Below are 14,187 nucleotides of genomic sequence, written 5' to 3' on the forward strand. Positions count from 1 at the left end.
CAAACATATACACACACATACATATATACATATACGACGGGCTTCTTTCAGTTTCCGTCTACCAAATCCACTCACAAGGCTTTGGGCGGCCTGAGGCTATAGTAGAAGGCACTTGCCCAAGGTGCCATGCAGTGAGACTGAACCTGGGACCATGTGGTTGGTAAGCAAGCTACTTACCACACACTCACTCCTATACACACACACACACGCATGCATGTGTGCTTCTCTTTCTTTGTCTTGACATTGATTTCAAATTCTGGCACAAGGAAGGCCAGTAGTTTTTGGGGAGGGGAGGGTTTAAGTCAATTACATTGACCCCCAGTGTTCAACTGGTACTTACTGACCCTCTAAAAGGATGAAAGTCAAAAGTCAACTTCAGTGGAATTTGAACTCAGAATGTAAAGATGGATGCAATGCCATTTAAGCACTTTCGCCTGTCATGCTAATGGTTCTGCCAGCTTGATGACTCTCTTTGTCTTGACATGGCATAATTGCAAACAGACATTACTGTCATAAAAGTGGTGCCATTTGTTTGCAATCTCCTATGAAAACATGTCCGGATGAGAGAGGAAATCATTATCTTACTTGGAAACAGGTTCGGATTAGTGACAGCAGAGTATTTGACTGCAGAAAATCTGCCTCAAACACATCCTGTCTGCCCTATGCAAATATAGGAAAGTAGACATTAAAATGATGACGAGAGAGAAATTTAGCTGTTATTTCAAGCAGGTTGAGCGTCCACATACAAGCTCTTTTACTGACTCGATTAACAATATTATTATATCATTGAACAGGTATGTAGAAATATAGTGCTTGTTTCCTTGCCAGGTGGTAGTGAAAGATCCATAAAATAGGGATATGGGGTGGAGTTGTTTCTTGGAAAAGGGCAAAGTATCTTGTTTCTATGAGGCACCCAGCATTTTATGGTTTCTCTCCCCCCCACTTCTCGCTCTAACTGTACACTTTCTGAAACTCTCACACCAATTATTGATCAATATATGAATACAAAGGAACTGCAATAGCAATTCCAGTCTGACCTTGGTTAGGATATGTAATTTAACTTTCCATTGACTTCCCAGGATATCGAGCAAGATAACAAGATGATATGGCTTAAGAGAGAAGTAACTGTTACACCACAAGACTCTTTCTCAAGAATATATACAGTATTGCTTACTTCTTCATATTGCCATTTTTATGTTCTTGCACTGGTGTTGTTTTGTTGCTTGGTTTCCACGCAAATGTAGATTAAGAAGGTTTTAACAAAGATTTAAATGTGCATTAATTTGTTAGAGCAAGCACTTCACAGCTGGATGTTCTTCCTAGGAGCAACCAATTAAATAGGATTCGGATCTATTAGCTGCTACATTGACCAAGTTCAATGAAATAACATAATTTGCCTGGAGATAAAATTCTCAAATGTGTGGCTCAATCACCAACACCACACTCTAACTGTCATTTACATATATGACAGGTTCCTAAATAAACTTCTGAAGAATGTTTTAACAGAGACTAACTACACTAACGTGGTGAAAATCCTTCACTATTGAATAATTGGTACATTCATACCGAGGTAGAGTCATACCAATTGGTGACTCATACCTATTTGATGGTCACTTCAGGCGAAGACAGAAAGTATTTCATGACTAATTATTCTGAAGCATATGTATATGTGTATCATATATGTATATGTAATGTTAAAAAGATTTTATTATCATTATTATTATTATTATTATAATTATTAATTATTATGCAATAAAACTTATATGAAAATAAAGGTTATAATACAATGAATATTTTAACGTGAAGTAGATGCAATTTTAACAAAGTTTAAGAAAATTAATGGAATTAAAAAAATTGAAATTAATCAATTTTTCTAATGTGCAGCAAGGTTTATGGAATTATAGCCAAGGCTCATCTGAGCTTGACCCAACATTTTGTTGGGTCAAGCACATTTAGTGTTTGACCAATAGACTCTCATCTAACTTTGGACTGTGCAGATAATACTGGACTGAGTTGGTGCTTCAACTTAAGTACCTAATTCAACTGAATCTCAATTATAAATGGCGGTGCCCCAGCATGGCCACAGCTCATGAGCTGAAACTAGATAAAATGAAAAAATACACACACACATACATACATACATACATACACGATGGGCTTCTTTCAGTTTTTGTCTTTCAAATCCACTCACAAGATTTTGGTCGGCTCGAGGCTATAGTAGAGAACACTTGCCCAAGGTGGCATGCAGGAGAAGACAATCCAGTGGGACAACTAGAAGAATGAAGGAAATGCAATGTGAGAGAAGTGTTCTTACCCAAACACAGTGCCCCAACTGACACTAACAGTACGGAAAAGAGGTTCAGTCAGCTGTTCGTTGAAATCTATTGGGCCATATGTTGGAGAGTTGAACTGTCCAGAACGTCTTACTGTAGCCATGTATGTAGCAAAATGAAGGCCTCCTTTTGTCTTGTCATCTCGATTAACCTGAAAAAAAAAATGAAGCAGTTACATACTAATAAAAAACAGAAGTGTTTCAAACAGTTCAACAAATGTCTTATCATTTATTTGTTTTAGTCATTGGCAACTGCACTCTCGGAATGGTTGGCGTTAGGAAGGGCATCCAGCTGTAGAAACTCTGCCAGATCAGATTGGAGCCTGGTGCAGCCTTCTGGCTTGCCAGTCCTCAGTCAAATCGTCCAACCCATGCTAGCATGGAAAGCGGAATTTAAATGATGATGATGATGATGATGATTGGATTGTGGCCACACTGGAGCACCAGCTTGAATAGTTTTGGTCAAACAAATCAACCCCAGTACTTATATTTTGAGTCTGGTACTTATTCTATTTGCCTCTTTTGTTGAACCACTAAGTTACAGGGATGTAAACAAACCAACACCAGTATGTATACAATGAGCTTCCATGCAGTTTCTGTCCACCAATTTTGCTCACAAGCCACTGGTTAGCCTAGCCCAAAGTGTGGCGCAATGGGACTGAACCCGAAACCACATGGTTCCAATGTAAGCTACTTAACCACACAGCCATGCATGCCCACGGTAATATAAAATAGATACAATAGCAAGGTAATATGATCGTTAAAGGTAGTAAGGATACAAAAGTAATGTTTGTTTAATTGTACAGTAATATAGGATAATGGTACGGTAATGCCATTGTACAATATAATACACATATAGAAAATGAAAACTTGGAAAGTACTAAAAATGTGAGAGCTTAGTAAGACAGAACAAGACAATCATTAAGAAAATAACAAAGAAACCCCAGGACATTCATTCCTCTGTCTTTTCTGTATTCTGTTTGTTGTTGGCTCACTCACTACACAAAATCTATTGATTAAGTAGCAGCCATTTCATATAACCCAAGGTCAATCTTAATATGTATACAGGACAGCATCATTCACTGCCATTTTTTTTTTGTTTTTGAAGACTGTGGAATTTGATTTGAAGGAGACTGAGCTGCTACTTCTAGCACAGTGACTCTCTACCATTTTTTTTTCACTATGGACCCTTATCAGATGGGAAGTCATGATGGGTATACTGGGCTTTGTATATTTTGCCCCAGTGTCACTTTGATGGAATCACTCACATACTAATAATAATAATAATAATAATAATAATAAATAGAAATTAGCAAAATGTGGAACCTGAAAACTAAAACAATACCTATTGTCATAGGTGCCCTGGGAATGACAGCAAAACAGGCTGATTACTACCTAGCTCAGATACCAGGAAACCCCAAAATGGCTGAATTTCAAAAGATAGTGCTCATGGGAACTGCCCATATCCTACGTAAAATACTGTCTATGTGATCTCAAATTTTAAAACAAACACATAATTTTCTTATGGTTTCTTAAACATTCTTTAGAACAACACTATGTACAAATCCAAATATATGGTACCCTAGGCATAACACCTACATGAACTTCTAACTTGTTGTCTCTTGAGGTCTCTGGGTGAGACTTGGATCAAACTTGTACAAATGCAAAGCAAAAATCAAACATAAAATAATAATAATAATAATAATAATAACAATTCAAATGCTCACCGGTGAACACCATTTAGCAGCAGTATAATTGGAAGTATTTTTGGCAGTGTCTACACCTTCGTTCATCTTACAGTAAATCTGACTGTTGAAGAGTTCTTCAATCTCCGAGGCAAGACCCTCCATGATAGGGTTTAAGTCAGACATGAGTGAATTTAGACTTCCTTCAAACGTAGACCGTACACTTTCCCGAGTACCATGGCTCTGCAACGAAAACAACAGAAAAGAAAAATTAAAATAGAACATGATCAAACAATGAAAATTGCGTCCACTACAGTATACTCCTCGGTTCAGAGAGTTAAGTTCTCATACTTAAAAGAGATAATTTTTTAGGCTTAAAATTCTGAATAAAGATGTAAATTGTCCACTGAAATAAATAAGGTAGCTGCCTCAGTTCCAGCATGCTACCTCAGAGCCAACCACTCTAAGAGTATAGTGGGTGCTTTTCATTTGCCACTGGCATCAGCCACATTCGGATGGTGTTTTTTACGTGGTACCGGAACAGGAGCCAGTTGGGGTGCGAAGGCTGGCAATGACCCATGCATGCATGGTGCTTACTGCGTTCCCCGGCACGGGAGCCAGTCAGACGGCACTGGCTAATGAAAATAATAACAACAATAATAATAATAATTATTATTATTATGGTTTCAAATTTTGGCACAGCATCAGCAAGCTCGGGGGAGGGGGTATATTGTTTACATCAACCCCAGTACTCAACTAATACTTGTTTTATCAAACCCGATATGATGAAACACGAAATTGATCTTGGCAGAATTTAAACTCAGAATGTATAAACAGATGAAATGTCATGATGCATTTCGCCTAGCTTGTTTTAATAAAAATAATAACAATAATGAGTGTATATATGCATGTATATCATGAAAGCTGGGATATTAAATGTAATATTTATTTGGAATATAAATAATATATAAATATAAAAAGACAGCCATATTTACCTGTGTTCCTCCATCTGTGATGTAACTTTCGAGATCAAAGACAAATTGTCCCAAATTCTGGACCAACCGCTTTAAACCAATTTTTCTCCGTAGATTTGTAGACTTGTGTACAAAATCTCTCAGTTCCGGAATTTCTGATTCTTCCTCAAATGAAAATACCTTAATAGTAGGGGGAAACAAATGAAAGAAACACTTTAACAACTTACAACAAACAAGAGAAAATACAGACAAAAAAAAAAATAGACGTTATCAAGGAGGTACATGGCTCAGTGGTTTGAGTGTTGCACTCATGACTGTGAGAAAGTGGTTTCAATTCCAGGACCAGATGATGCATTGTATTCTCGAGCAAAACACTTGATGCTGCTCCAGTTCACTCAGCTGACAAAAATGAGTAACCCTGAAAGAGAGACTGGTGCCCTGTCCAGGGTGGAATTTATGTGTCAAAGAATCCATCCAGGAAACTGGCCTTATGAATCTATGACTCAAAAAGGACTTTTGATCCATTTTTGACCAATGCTTATTACTCAGAAATTGTGATAGAAAATAAAGATATAATATATATTTGAATCTCAATCTTTAGATTGCTCAAAACATATATCCTGACTCAGAAGAAAGCTTCGGTGTACGTGTCGAACGGAGACCCACAGTACTCTATATTAGAAACTATGCTGTACCAGGGTCATATCAGTGGGTCTTCAGCATAAGTTGGGCCCAGAATAAGATGGTCTGGTATGGCTGTTCGAATGCTGATGATCTGGTATGGCTGGACATTCAATCTGTTTCGTCAACAGTACTTTTTGGCACTGGAGGGAGGCATACACACACACACATGTGCGCACAAAAATATACACATAGAGAGAGAAGCGGGAAGAGAGACATTAGAAACTTACCCTCTCCTCATACACATAAAGAAAAATATGCTATCACACACTCAAAGAGAGAAAGAAGTGGGGAGAATGATAGAGAGACATTAATATGTCTGATGTCAAATAACTCAGCATTGAATCAGTGATACGAAATAGGTGCCACCAAAATGACTGTGCCAAAATGGTCATGCCCAGTTAGATTATCTTGAAACTAACAACTTACCTGAGCAGGTCCATCATTGTGCAGTAACTTCTTAAGTTTCAGGTACTCCACAGAACTAACGCAAAATACATTAAGATTTTTCTCATATTCTTCAAATTCTTCATTATTACTATTATTGTTATTGTTATTATTATTGTTGTTGTTGTTGTTGTTGTTATTGTTATTATTATTGTTGTTGTTTTTGTTAGGATCGTTGTCATTGGAATTATTGGCAGCAGAGCTTTCTATATCCTCCTCGTCTTCTTCAGGTAATATCTCCTCATCACTGTCTTCGGAAGCCATTTTAGCTCTCCGCTTCATTTCCTATCAAAAATAGAAAAGAAGAAAGAAAAAAAAAAAAAAAAAAAAAAAAAAAAAAAAATCCAATGGTGCTTTTCAATAAGGTTTAAACCTGACAGAAAAATATGCTCTACATTTAGATATGTAAATTGAAGAGCTTCTGAATCAAAGTTTAAAATGATTTAAAAAAATAAACATAATCTAACATTTATGATTATCCCAGTTTACATCTACTAATCTATAATTGCCACGGGATTTAAAATAGCAATTTTTTTTTCCAGCTGCTCAATCACAAGTCTGTAGATGAAGCATCTATAAGATTTTTCTAGAAAACTCTACCCAGAATGAGTCTCAACTGTTTTCTCTGAGTAGATATGGAGCTTGAAAAAATGTTCCCAGAAGGTATTTTCTCACACCATATAGGTGACTGTGTGTTAAAGAAGTTCACTTTGCAGCCATGTGGTTTCAAGTTCAGTCCCACAGTGCAGCACCTTGCACAAGTGTCTTCTAACCAATGACTCGTAAGTGAATTTGGTAGATAGAAACTCATGTGCTCTAGCATGGCTGCAGTCCAATGATTGAAACGAGTAAAAGGTAACAGACAGTTTCTGTCTTTGGCACAAATTTATATTTCTTAAGATAGAGGAGTACGTTCAGTTTACATTATGACTTGTCGTTTTTCTAAATGGCCAAATTCCTGACTCATCTCTAAGACTAAAACTAGGACTCACCTTAAAACACCCCCTGTAATAATGGTTTGTCATATGGCTTATTTTATGACTTACCTTAAGACCAGCTTTGAAATCTTTCTTGATTTGAGCTTTAGAATATTCATTCCTGGCTTTGGCACAAACTGAAGCAATGTGTTTCCGGTTGACACAGATTTCATGATCTAATTTTAATATCTGGAAATAGAAAAAAAAGAGTGGTTCAAATTGAGGCAGAAGAGATACAGCAAGAGTGGAGCAATGAGAAAGGTAAGGGAAGAGGAAAGAGTGTGTGTGTATACATATATATATATGCACATACATATACATGAGGGGGTGCTGAAAAGTTCCTGGCTCTGGATTTCTTTAATAATCCTGTGTCACATAAATCTACACATGTAATTTATAGTTTGAGGTAAATGCTTTATAGCTAAGCTTATTATAACATGATATTGTTGGAGGATTTTAATTTTTTTTCGAAGTTCAGCTCATATCACTTAAAAGTCTATGGCAGGTAACTGCCAACACATGTTATAGATTTACCATCATTAACTTATAACCACTTTATAGCTCTCTTCTCTTACTCACAACAGTGGAAAGCTTTCATTTTACAAGGTGTGTGGCCAGTTTCAATTTCCTTTAAGTTTGTGAAAACTAATCAAATAACTTGATTAATTACCTTTCCTGTTAATTTTTCAGCCTCTTTCCTTTTTGATGCAAGTTCTTTCTTCTTCTCTTCCATTACTTCAACTTTCTCTTTTGTTTCGGCTTTTAAATCATTCAGTTCATCTTCATTCTAGAATAAACAAACACAGAAGAATGATCACATATTAGGCTCTTTCTCTGCCCCTATGCATTTTCTAACGAATTCAGAATTAATTTTTTTTTAAATATAGAAATGGCAAATTTTCTGATAGTTTTATCAGTATCAAATTTCAAATTGCTATAAAATTTAAAAAAAAACAGAAACAGATATTTTCTGAAACGCAAACATGTAGACAAGATTTTAAAATAGAAATTTGAACTGAAATTGAAGTTTTCACTGATTTTATTCATATTTTCACTGTTTTAAATAATGAATTTTGAATTTCAAACTGAATTTCAACTATGGTTGTTTACTTAATCATTTTTATTTTTGCCTTTTAAGAAAAAAATGTCTAAAAGTCTAAAATTCCTAAAAAAACATTTAACCCTTTTGTTACCAACCTGGCTGAAACCGGCTCTGGCTCTGTAGTACAAATGTCTTGTCATAACGATGAAATTGTATATTTTTAGAATGACATTGTAGGGGTGTCTGTTGGCACCCCACCCCTATGACTTGACAACTGATGTTGGTTTGTTTAGATTCATTCCTGTGACATAGTGGTTCAACAAACAGACACTGAGTGAGTGAGTACCAGATATTAAAAAGATCTAAGTAGTGGGGTTGATTTGTTTGACAAAAACCTTTCAAGGAATGGGTGTATTCCAAAGATTGAAATAAGGAAGCTATTAATAGAACAAAAAGAAAGAAAGAAAGAAAGAAAAAGAAAGGAGGGTCTGGGAAAATCGGTTGTGGTTTTTGTCATCAAAAACAATTCAGCGAAGTTCCAATTGCAAGGTGAGAAAAGGGATCTAACATTTGAAGAGAGCTCTTTGTCTAAGAAAAAAATGAAAATTTCCAATCCAGTTAATCCTAATTTGTGCACCTTCAACATGAAACAAACAAACAAGAAAAAAAAAAGCAACAGAAAACCCCCCAAATATCCTACGAACATCATAGATGTTGTTTTTAACAAATCATCATAAACCAAACATACCTCACTGCTTTCCGATTCCTCCATTAATGATTGGATCTCAGTTATAGCTTCCACTAGTTCTTTGTGATCCATTCGGATGGCCTTCAAGTCAAGCCGGAGGGTTTTCATTTCAGCTAAGAGCTTGGCTTTTGATTGTATAATCTTTTTCTTTTCAGCTTCCAGATCAGCAATTGCCTCTTCTTCGGCTTCAAAGGATTCTTCTAATTCCAGACTCCTGTTGAAAAATTGAAAAACCAAAATAACAAACCTTCGGAGGAAGAAGAAAAGGAAGAAGAAGAAAAGGAAGAAGAGCAGGGTGACATTCAAACATACAATATCTTCTTCTTTTTAAAATCACAAATAATTAACCAGGATTCTTTCAATATGTTAGGAAGGGCAAACACTTTGTGTTCTTCAAGGAGACATTCTATTGAAGAGATGAGGAGAAAAGAAGCGATGTTATTAAGCAAAGTAAAGTAATACAGCAGCAAACAGGAATGATTATATGCAAGCTGTAGATACAACTCTATCAATGAAATTATCCATAGAACACTCTGATATATACACTCATTGTAGGCACTGGTATTACAATAATTTTTTAATGAGATAGTGCAAATTGCTAGCCAAACCCATGATACAGGTTTCAATTCCACTTAACACATTAACTGCTGTGGCCTGTTACTAGGACTTACCACATATTTCAGATCACAATGCATACTGTTTAATTACAAGGAAATGTAGTATTTTTTTTTTTGCCTTTTTATAATATTTCATAATTAAACTTTAATATTTAGCATTCATGTTACTTAAATATCCTGGAAATCACATCAAAGATATAGAATAAAATATTTTCTCAAATTATGAAAATGTACCACTGGTGGGGGGCATATGGCAGTCACATGAAGTTTGCAATGAACCACTGGTGGTACATGCGGCAGTTAAAGTGTTAGTCAAAAGCCTGGAGAGAAATGAGCTCTGTTGGAACATTGTCTATGGCACAGAGCACACAAAGATAAAATGTTGTGACTGAGTAATCCAATGCTATATTCATTTGAGAGTAACTACACAATTTTCTGAGAAAATTGGATAGAATCTGAAGTGAGTTAGTTTCAAAAGACAAAGACTTACCTGATTATCTCTGAAGATGTTAGGATGTCAGATTTAGTGCAGATAAAGGCTATGCTTCCATACTGACCATCCATCATTAACTGACGCCGAAAACTTTCTCCCAGCAGGTCTTTTGCAGTACGGTCATCGACAGCACGATGAATACTGGACACCACCCACACAGCGTTGCAATTTTTCAGATACTGCATAGTAATAACAACAACAACAATAAATGATGATGAAGATAACAACAATAATAATGATTTCAAATTTTGGCACTTGGCCAGCAATTTCAGGGAGGAGAGTAAGTCGATTGCATTGACCCCAGTACGCAACTGGTACTTGTTTTATTGACCCCCAGAAGGATGTAAGGCAAAGTCAAACCTAGCGGAAGTTGAACTCAGAACGTAAGGACAAACGAAATGCCGATAAGCATTTCAGCCAGCTCGCCACTTTAATAATAATCATTCCTAATATAGGCATAAAGGCCTGAAATTGATTACATTGACCCCAGTGTTTAACTGGTACTTAATTTATTGACCCCAAAAGGATGAAAGGCAAAGTCGACCTTGGCAGAATTTGAACACAGAACATGAACGAAATATCGCTAAGCATTTCATCAGGCATGCTAACGATTCTACCAGCTCACTGCCTTAATAATAATAATAATAATGAGGAGGAGGAGGAGGAGGGGAGGAGAATGGTTTCAGATTTTGGCACAAAGCCAGTAATTATAAGGGGCAGGGGGTAGTTGATTACACTGAAACCCCACTTTCAGCCGTGATCAAAAGTTACTTATTTTATTGACCCAGAAAGGATGAAAAGTAATGTCAATTTCAGGAGAAATTTGAATTCAGCATATAAAGGGCTGGAAGAAATACCACTAGGCATTTTGTCTGATGTACTGCTAATTATGCCAGCTGGTGCCTTAAGAATAACAGTAGTAACAGCTGGTGTTATTTTCATTGTTACTTACTTCTTTAGCGATTTTATCACGAGCAGCATTTGAATCCCTGACTCCAGGTAAATCAACAAGGATGGCTCCACTGCTGAGTACATCACTGTTAGGTATGTAGATCTTGACATTCTTGACCACTGGCCAGTACTGATTGCCAGTACCTTTGTCTGAAGACTCAATGTAATGGTCAATATAGGATTTGAACTCCTCAGCCTGCAAAGCAAATAAAACAAAACCCGTTTTAATCAAGGATAACAGATGTTTTAGAAAACCTACCCTTTCAAGAACTTACCAAAATCCTTTAAGTCTTAACCACACAATATATTTCATGACAATTAACTATAAAATACATTTTTGTATACCAACTTTGAGCACCTTTAGTTTTACGATACAAAACTTATTATTTTAAGCCTTTGGCATTCAAGCCAGCCATACCCAGCTCAAATATTCTACCTGTTTTATTTTAAAACTTGCCAGATTCAGCCTCTCACACCTATCCAACCATGCCATTCTAAAAGTAAACAATAACAATTGTATTATTATTTACTTTTGCTGTAAAAGGAATTATCACAACGTTTTCACTATCATAATTCTTTGCTTTATGTTCAGCTAACTGGACTGTTATCTTGCTTTTTATATACAATAATGTCTTCTGCTTTCGTTATGGCACTTTTGTAACATATTACATTGCACTGCTGGACTGCTTTAAGTATTACATGCTTTTTGATGTGTGAAAGCATTTTTGCCTGAATGTGCACTGCTGAAACCAGGGTGTACCAAATATACTCATGCATCTTCTGTGCTTCCAAATATGGTAGTTATTTAGCTAAATCCCTTCAAATTCTTGATTATTCTCAAAATTAAACTTAATGGTATTTCATTAGAAACAGAGCAATGGAAGGGTTGAAGAGATGATTTGAATTGTTGTTTGTTGTAATTTGCTAAATTTACAAAGAAGAAATCTAACCTTCGATGCCTTGATATGTTTGGTTTTGCCAAGCCATGATGTGACTGATGTTGATGTCTTTTTCAAAACATCAATTGTTGAAACTTTACCGTAGACAGCTTTGATTTTGCTAAATGCCACACCTGTCTCTGACTTGGGGTCAAGATTGCGACTGGAGAAATGAATCTTGCCATCGGAGGACTGGAGATCGCCAAACAGAATTTCTAGTTCGTCGTTCCATTCCTAAAAAAAAACAGGAGAGAAAGAGGATATAGTATGGGGAATGTTTTATAAAACTCATATTAATACATTCATAGAATATACGCTAATACAGATATAAAAAATAAAAAAATCAACACACATCTGTCTACAGATATGCCCATGCAAGAATTTACATCAACTGCACATTCACAGAAAACATGCACACATATGCACACTCGCTAAAAGCATACTGGAATATTTGTATGTGTATATATGTATATATGTGCAAGCATGAATGTCCTTACACTCTCATATCTCTCTCTCTCTCTATATATATATCTATATATATATATGTTCTTTTACTTGTCTCAGTCTTTTGAGTGCGGCCATGCTGGAGCACCACCTTGAAGGGTTTTAGTCAAACAGATCGACCCTAGCACTTACTATTTTAAGCCTAGTACTTATTTTAGCAGTCTCTTTTGCCAAGCGGTGATGAGGGGTGACAAACACAGTTACACACACACGCACATGAAAGAAGCCCACCGTATACATACATACATACATACATACACATATATATATACATAAGCTTCTTTCAGTTTCCGTCAACCAAATCCACTAAAAAGGCTTTAGTTGGCCTGAGGCTCAAGTAGACATTTGCCCAAGGTGCCATGCAGTGGGACTGAACCTGGAACCATGTGTTTGGGAAGCAACCATTTTACCACACAACTGCGCCTGCATCTGTATGTGTATATATATATATATATATATATATATATATATATATATATATATATATATATATATATATATATACATAGATATATATAAGTATAAACAAATTCAAAAATATCCCGTCATATACTCTCAAACACTTTCATGTTACTGATGCCCCATTCTAACTTGAGTACACACACACACACACAACCTGTAATAATAACTAGCTACAAAACGGGAGGAAATGATTATTAACAGATAATTGGAGCAGTGAGCATGTTTGGTTGGGTTGCAATGAGTCCATGTTGTAGACACATACAACCAAACGAAACCAAACCGAACATGGAAATGTGAACAAGAATGAAATATTACATTAGACACCATAACATGAACTCTACCAACAACGCTTAATGTTGTTTGTGTAAACTAGGTGATCTGATCTGATTGGACTAAAATCGGAAAAAAAAGACAATGTTTGGATAAATAAACAACATAAACAGGCTCCATATTGAAACAAGGTTTCCAGCATAAGCAAACAATCATTGTTTACAAAACACAACACACGTTCTCTTTAATGTTTGTATGTGCAAGTGTTTGTTGTTGTGGTGGTGGTGGTGGTGGTGGTGGTGGTGGTAATTATCATCATCATTATTATTATTATTATTATTGTCATTATTATTATTGTTGTTATTTAAATACAAGCAAACATACATCAAAACAAACAGTAAAGTTTGAAATTTGGAACAAAGCATTGAAATCAATAATCTTTCCAATCATAATCACACAAAGGCTTGCAGAACCAATCACAGGATTCTAAAAACTAATTTACCGAATATATTCTCCACAGAATTCCCACCACACACACACACTCTCTCTCTCTCTCTCCACCATCATCCCACTGCACTGTATCACATTCCACCCCACTCCTCCCGCTACATCATCTCCCAGAACTGTGTACCTGAATGAAATTATTACACGCCACAGCCATTAATTAAAACAAACCGTTTTTCTCCTCTTGAAAGAATCATTTCTCTACAGAATTACTTACCTCAAGAGATAGGAAATCAATATCGGCCTCGTAGCAGTTGGTGCGCAGGTTTTGCTGCACTTCAACTACTACTGCAGTGCATGCTCTCATGCCCGACGTCGGCAGAATGTTCCCGTGATCCAACAAAGCGTTCAGCAAGCTGGATTTGCCGGCGCCCGTGTCACCAACCACAGCAATAACTGTCCGCGGAAGTTTCAATTTTTTGTTCAGTTCATTGAGTTCTTCACTAAAATATGGGAGAAAAAGGTATGATAAAAAAAAAAAAAGCAAAAGAAAAAAGTAGAGTATAAGATAGAGGATGAGTGAATGGGAGAGAGAGTGGGGGTAGCAGATTGGGGGGGGGGG

At 36.2% G+C, this 14,187-nt stretch overlaps 1 protein-coding gene across 7 annotated transcripts in view; it reads right to left on the minus strand.

The window, feature by feature from the left end:
- LOC106875384 (uncharacterized) overlaps positions 1-14,187 on the minus strand; it is a 427,703-nt gene that overhangs the window by 42,983 nt on the left and 370,533 nt on the right. For all 7 annotated transcript variants that reach the window (XM_014923494.2, XM_052974937.1, XM_014923493.2 and 4 more), the window contains 11 exons: positions 13,843-14,068; positions 11,898-12,119; positions 10,949-11,143; positions 9,994-10,175; positions 8,887-9,100; positions 7,767-7,883; positions 7,166-7,285; positions 6,102-6,404; positions 5,013-5,171; positions 4,060-4,260; positions 2,315-2,484 (listed from right to left, as the gene is read on the minus strand). In XM_014923494.2, coding sequence (XP_014778980.1) covers positions 2,315-2,484; positions 4,060-4,260; positions 5,013-5,171; positions 6,102-6,404; positions 7,166-7,285; positions 7,767-7,883; positions 8,887-9,100; positions 9,994-10,175; positions 10,949-11,143; positions 11,898-12,119; positions 13,843-14,068 — 2,109 coding nt within the window. The remainder of the gene's footprint in view (positions 1-2,314; positions 2,485-4,059; positions 4,261-5,012; positions 5,172-6,101; positions 6,405-7,165; positions 7,286-7,766; positions 7,884-8,886; positions 9,101-9,993; positions 10,176-10,948; positions 11,144-11,897; positions 12,120-13,842; positions 14,069-14,187) is intronic.

The sequence above is a fragment of the Octopus bimaculoides genome, chromosome 20 (assembly GCF_001194135.2).
Source record: "Octopus bimaculoides isolate UCB-OBI-ISO-001 chromosome 20, ASM119413v2, whole genome shotgun sequence".
Classification (NCBI taxonomy): Eukaryota; Metazoa; Mollusca; class Cephalopoda; order Octopoda; family Octopodidae; genus Octopus; species Octopus bimaculoides.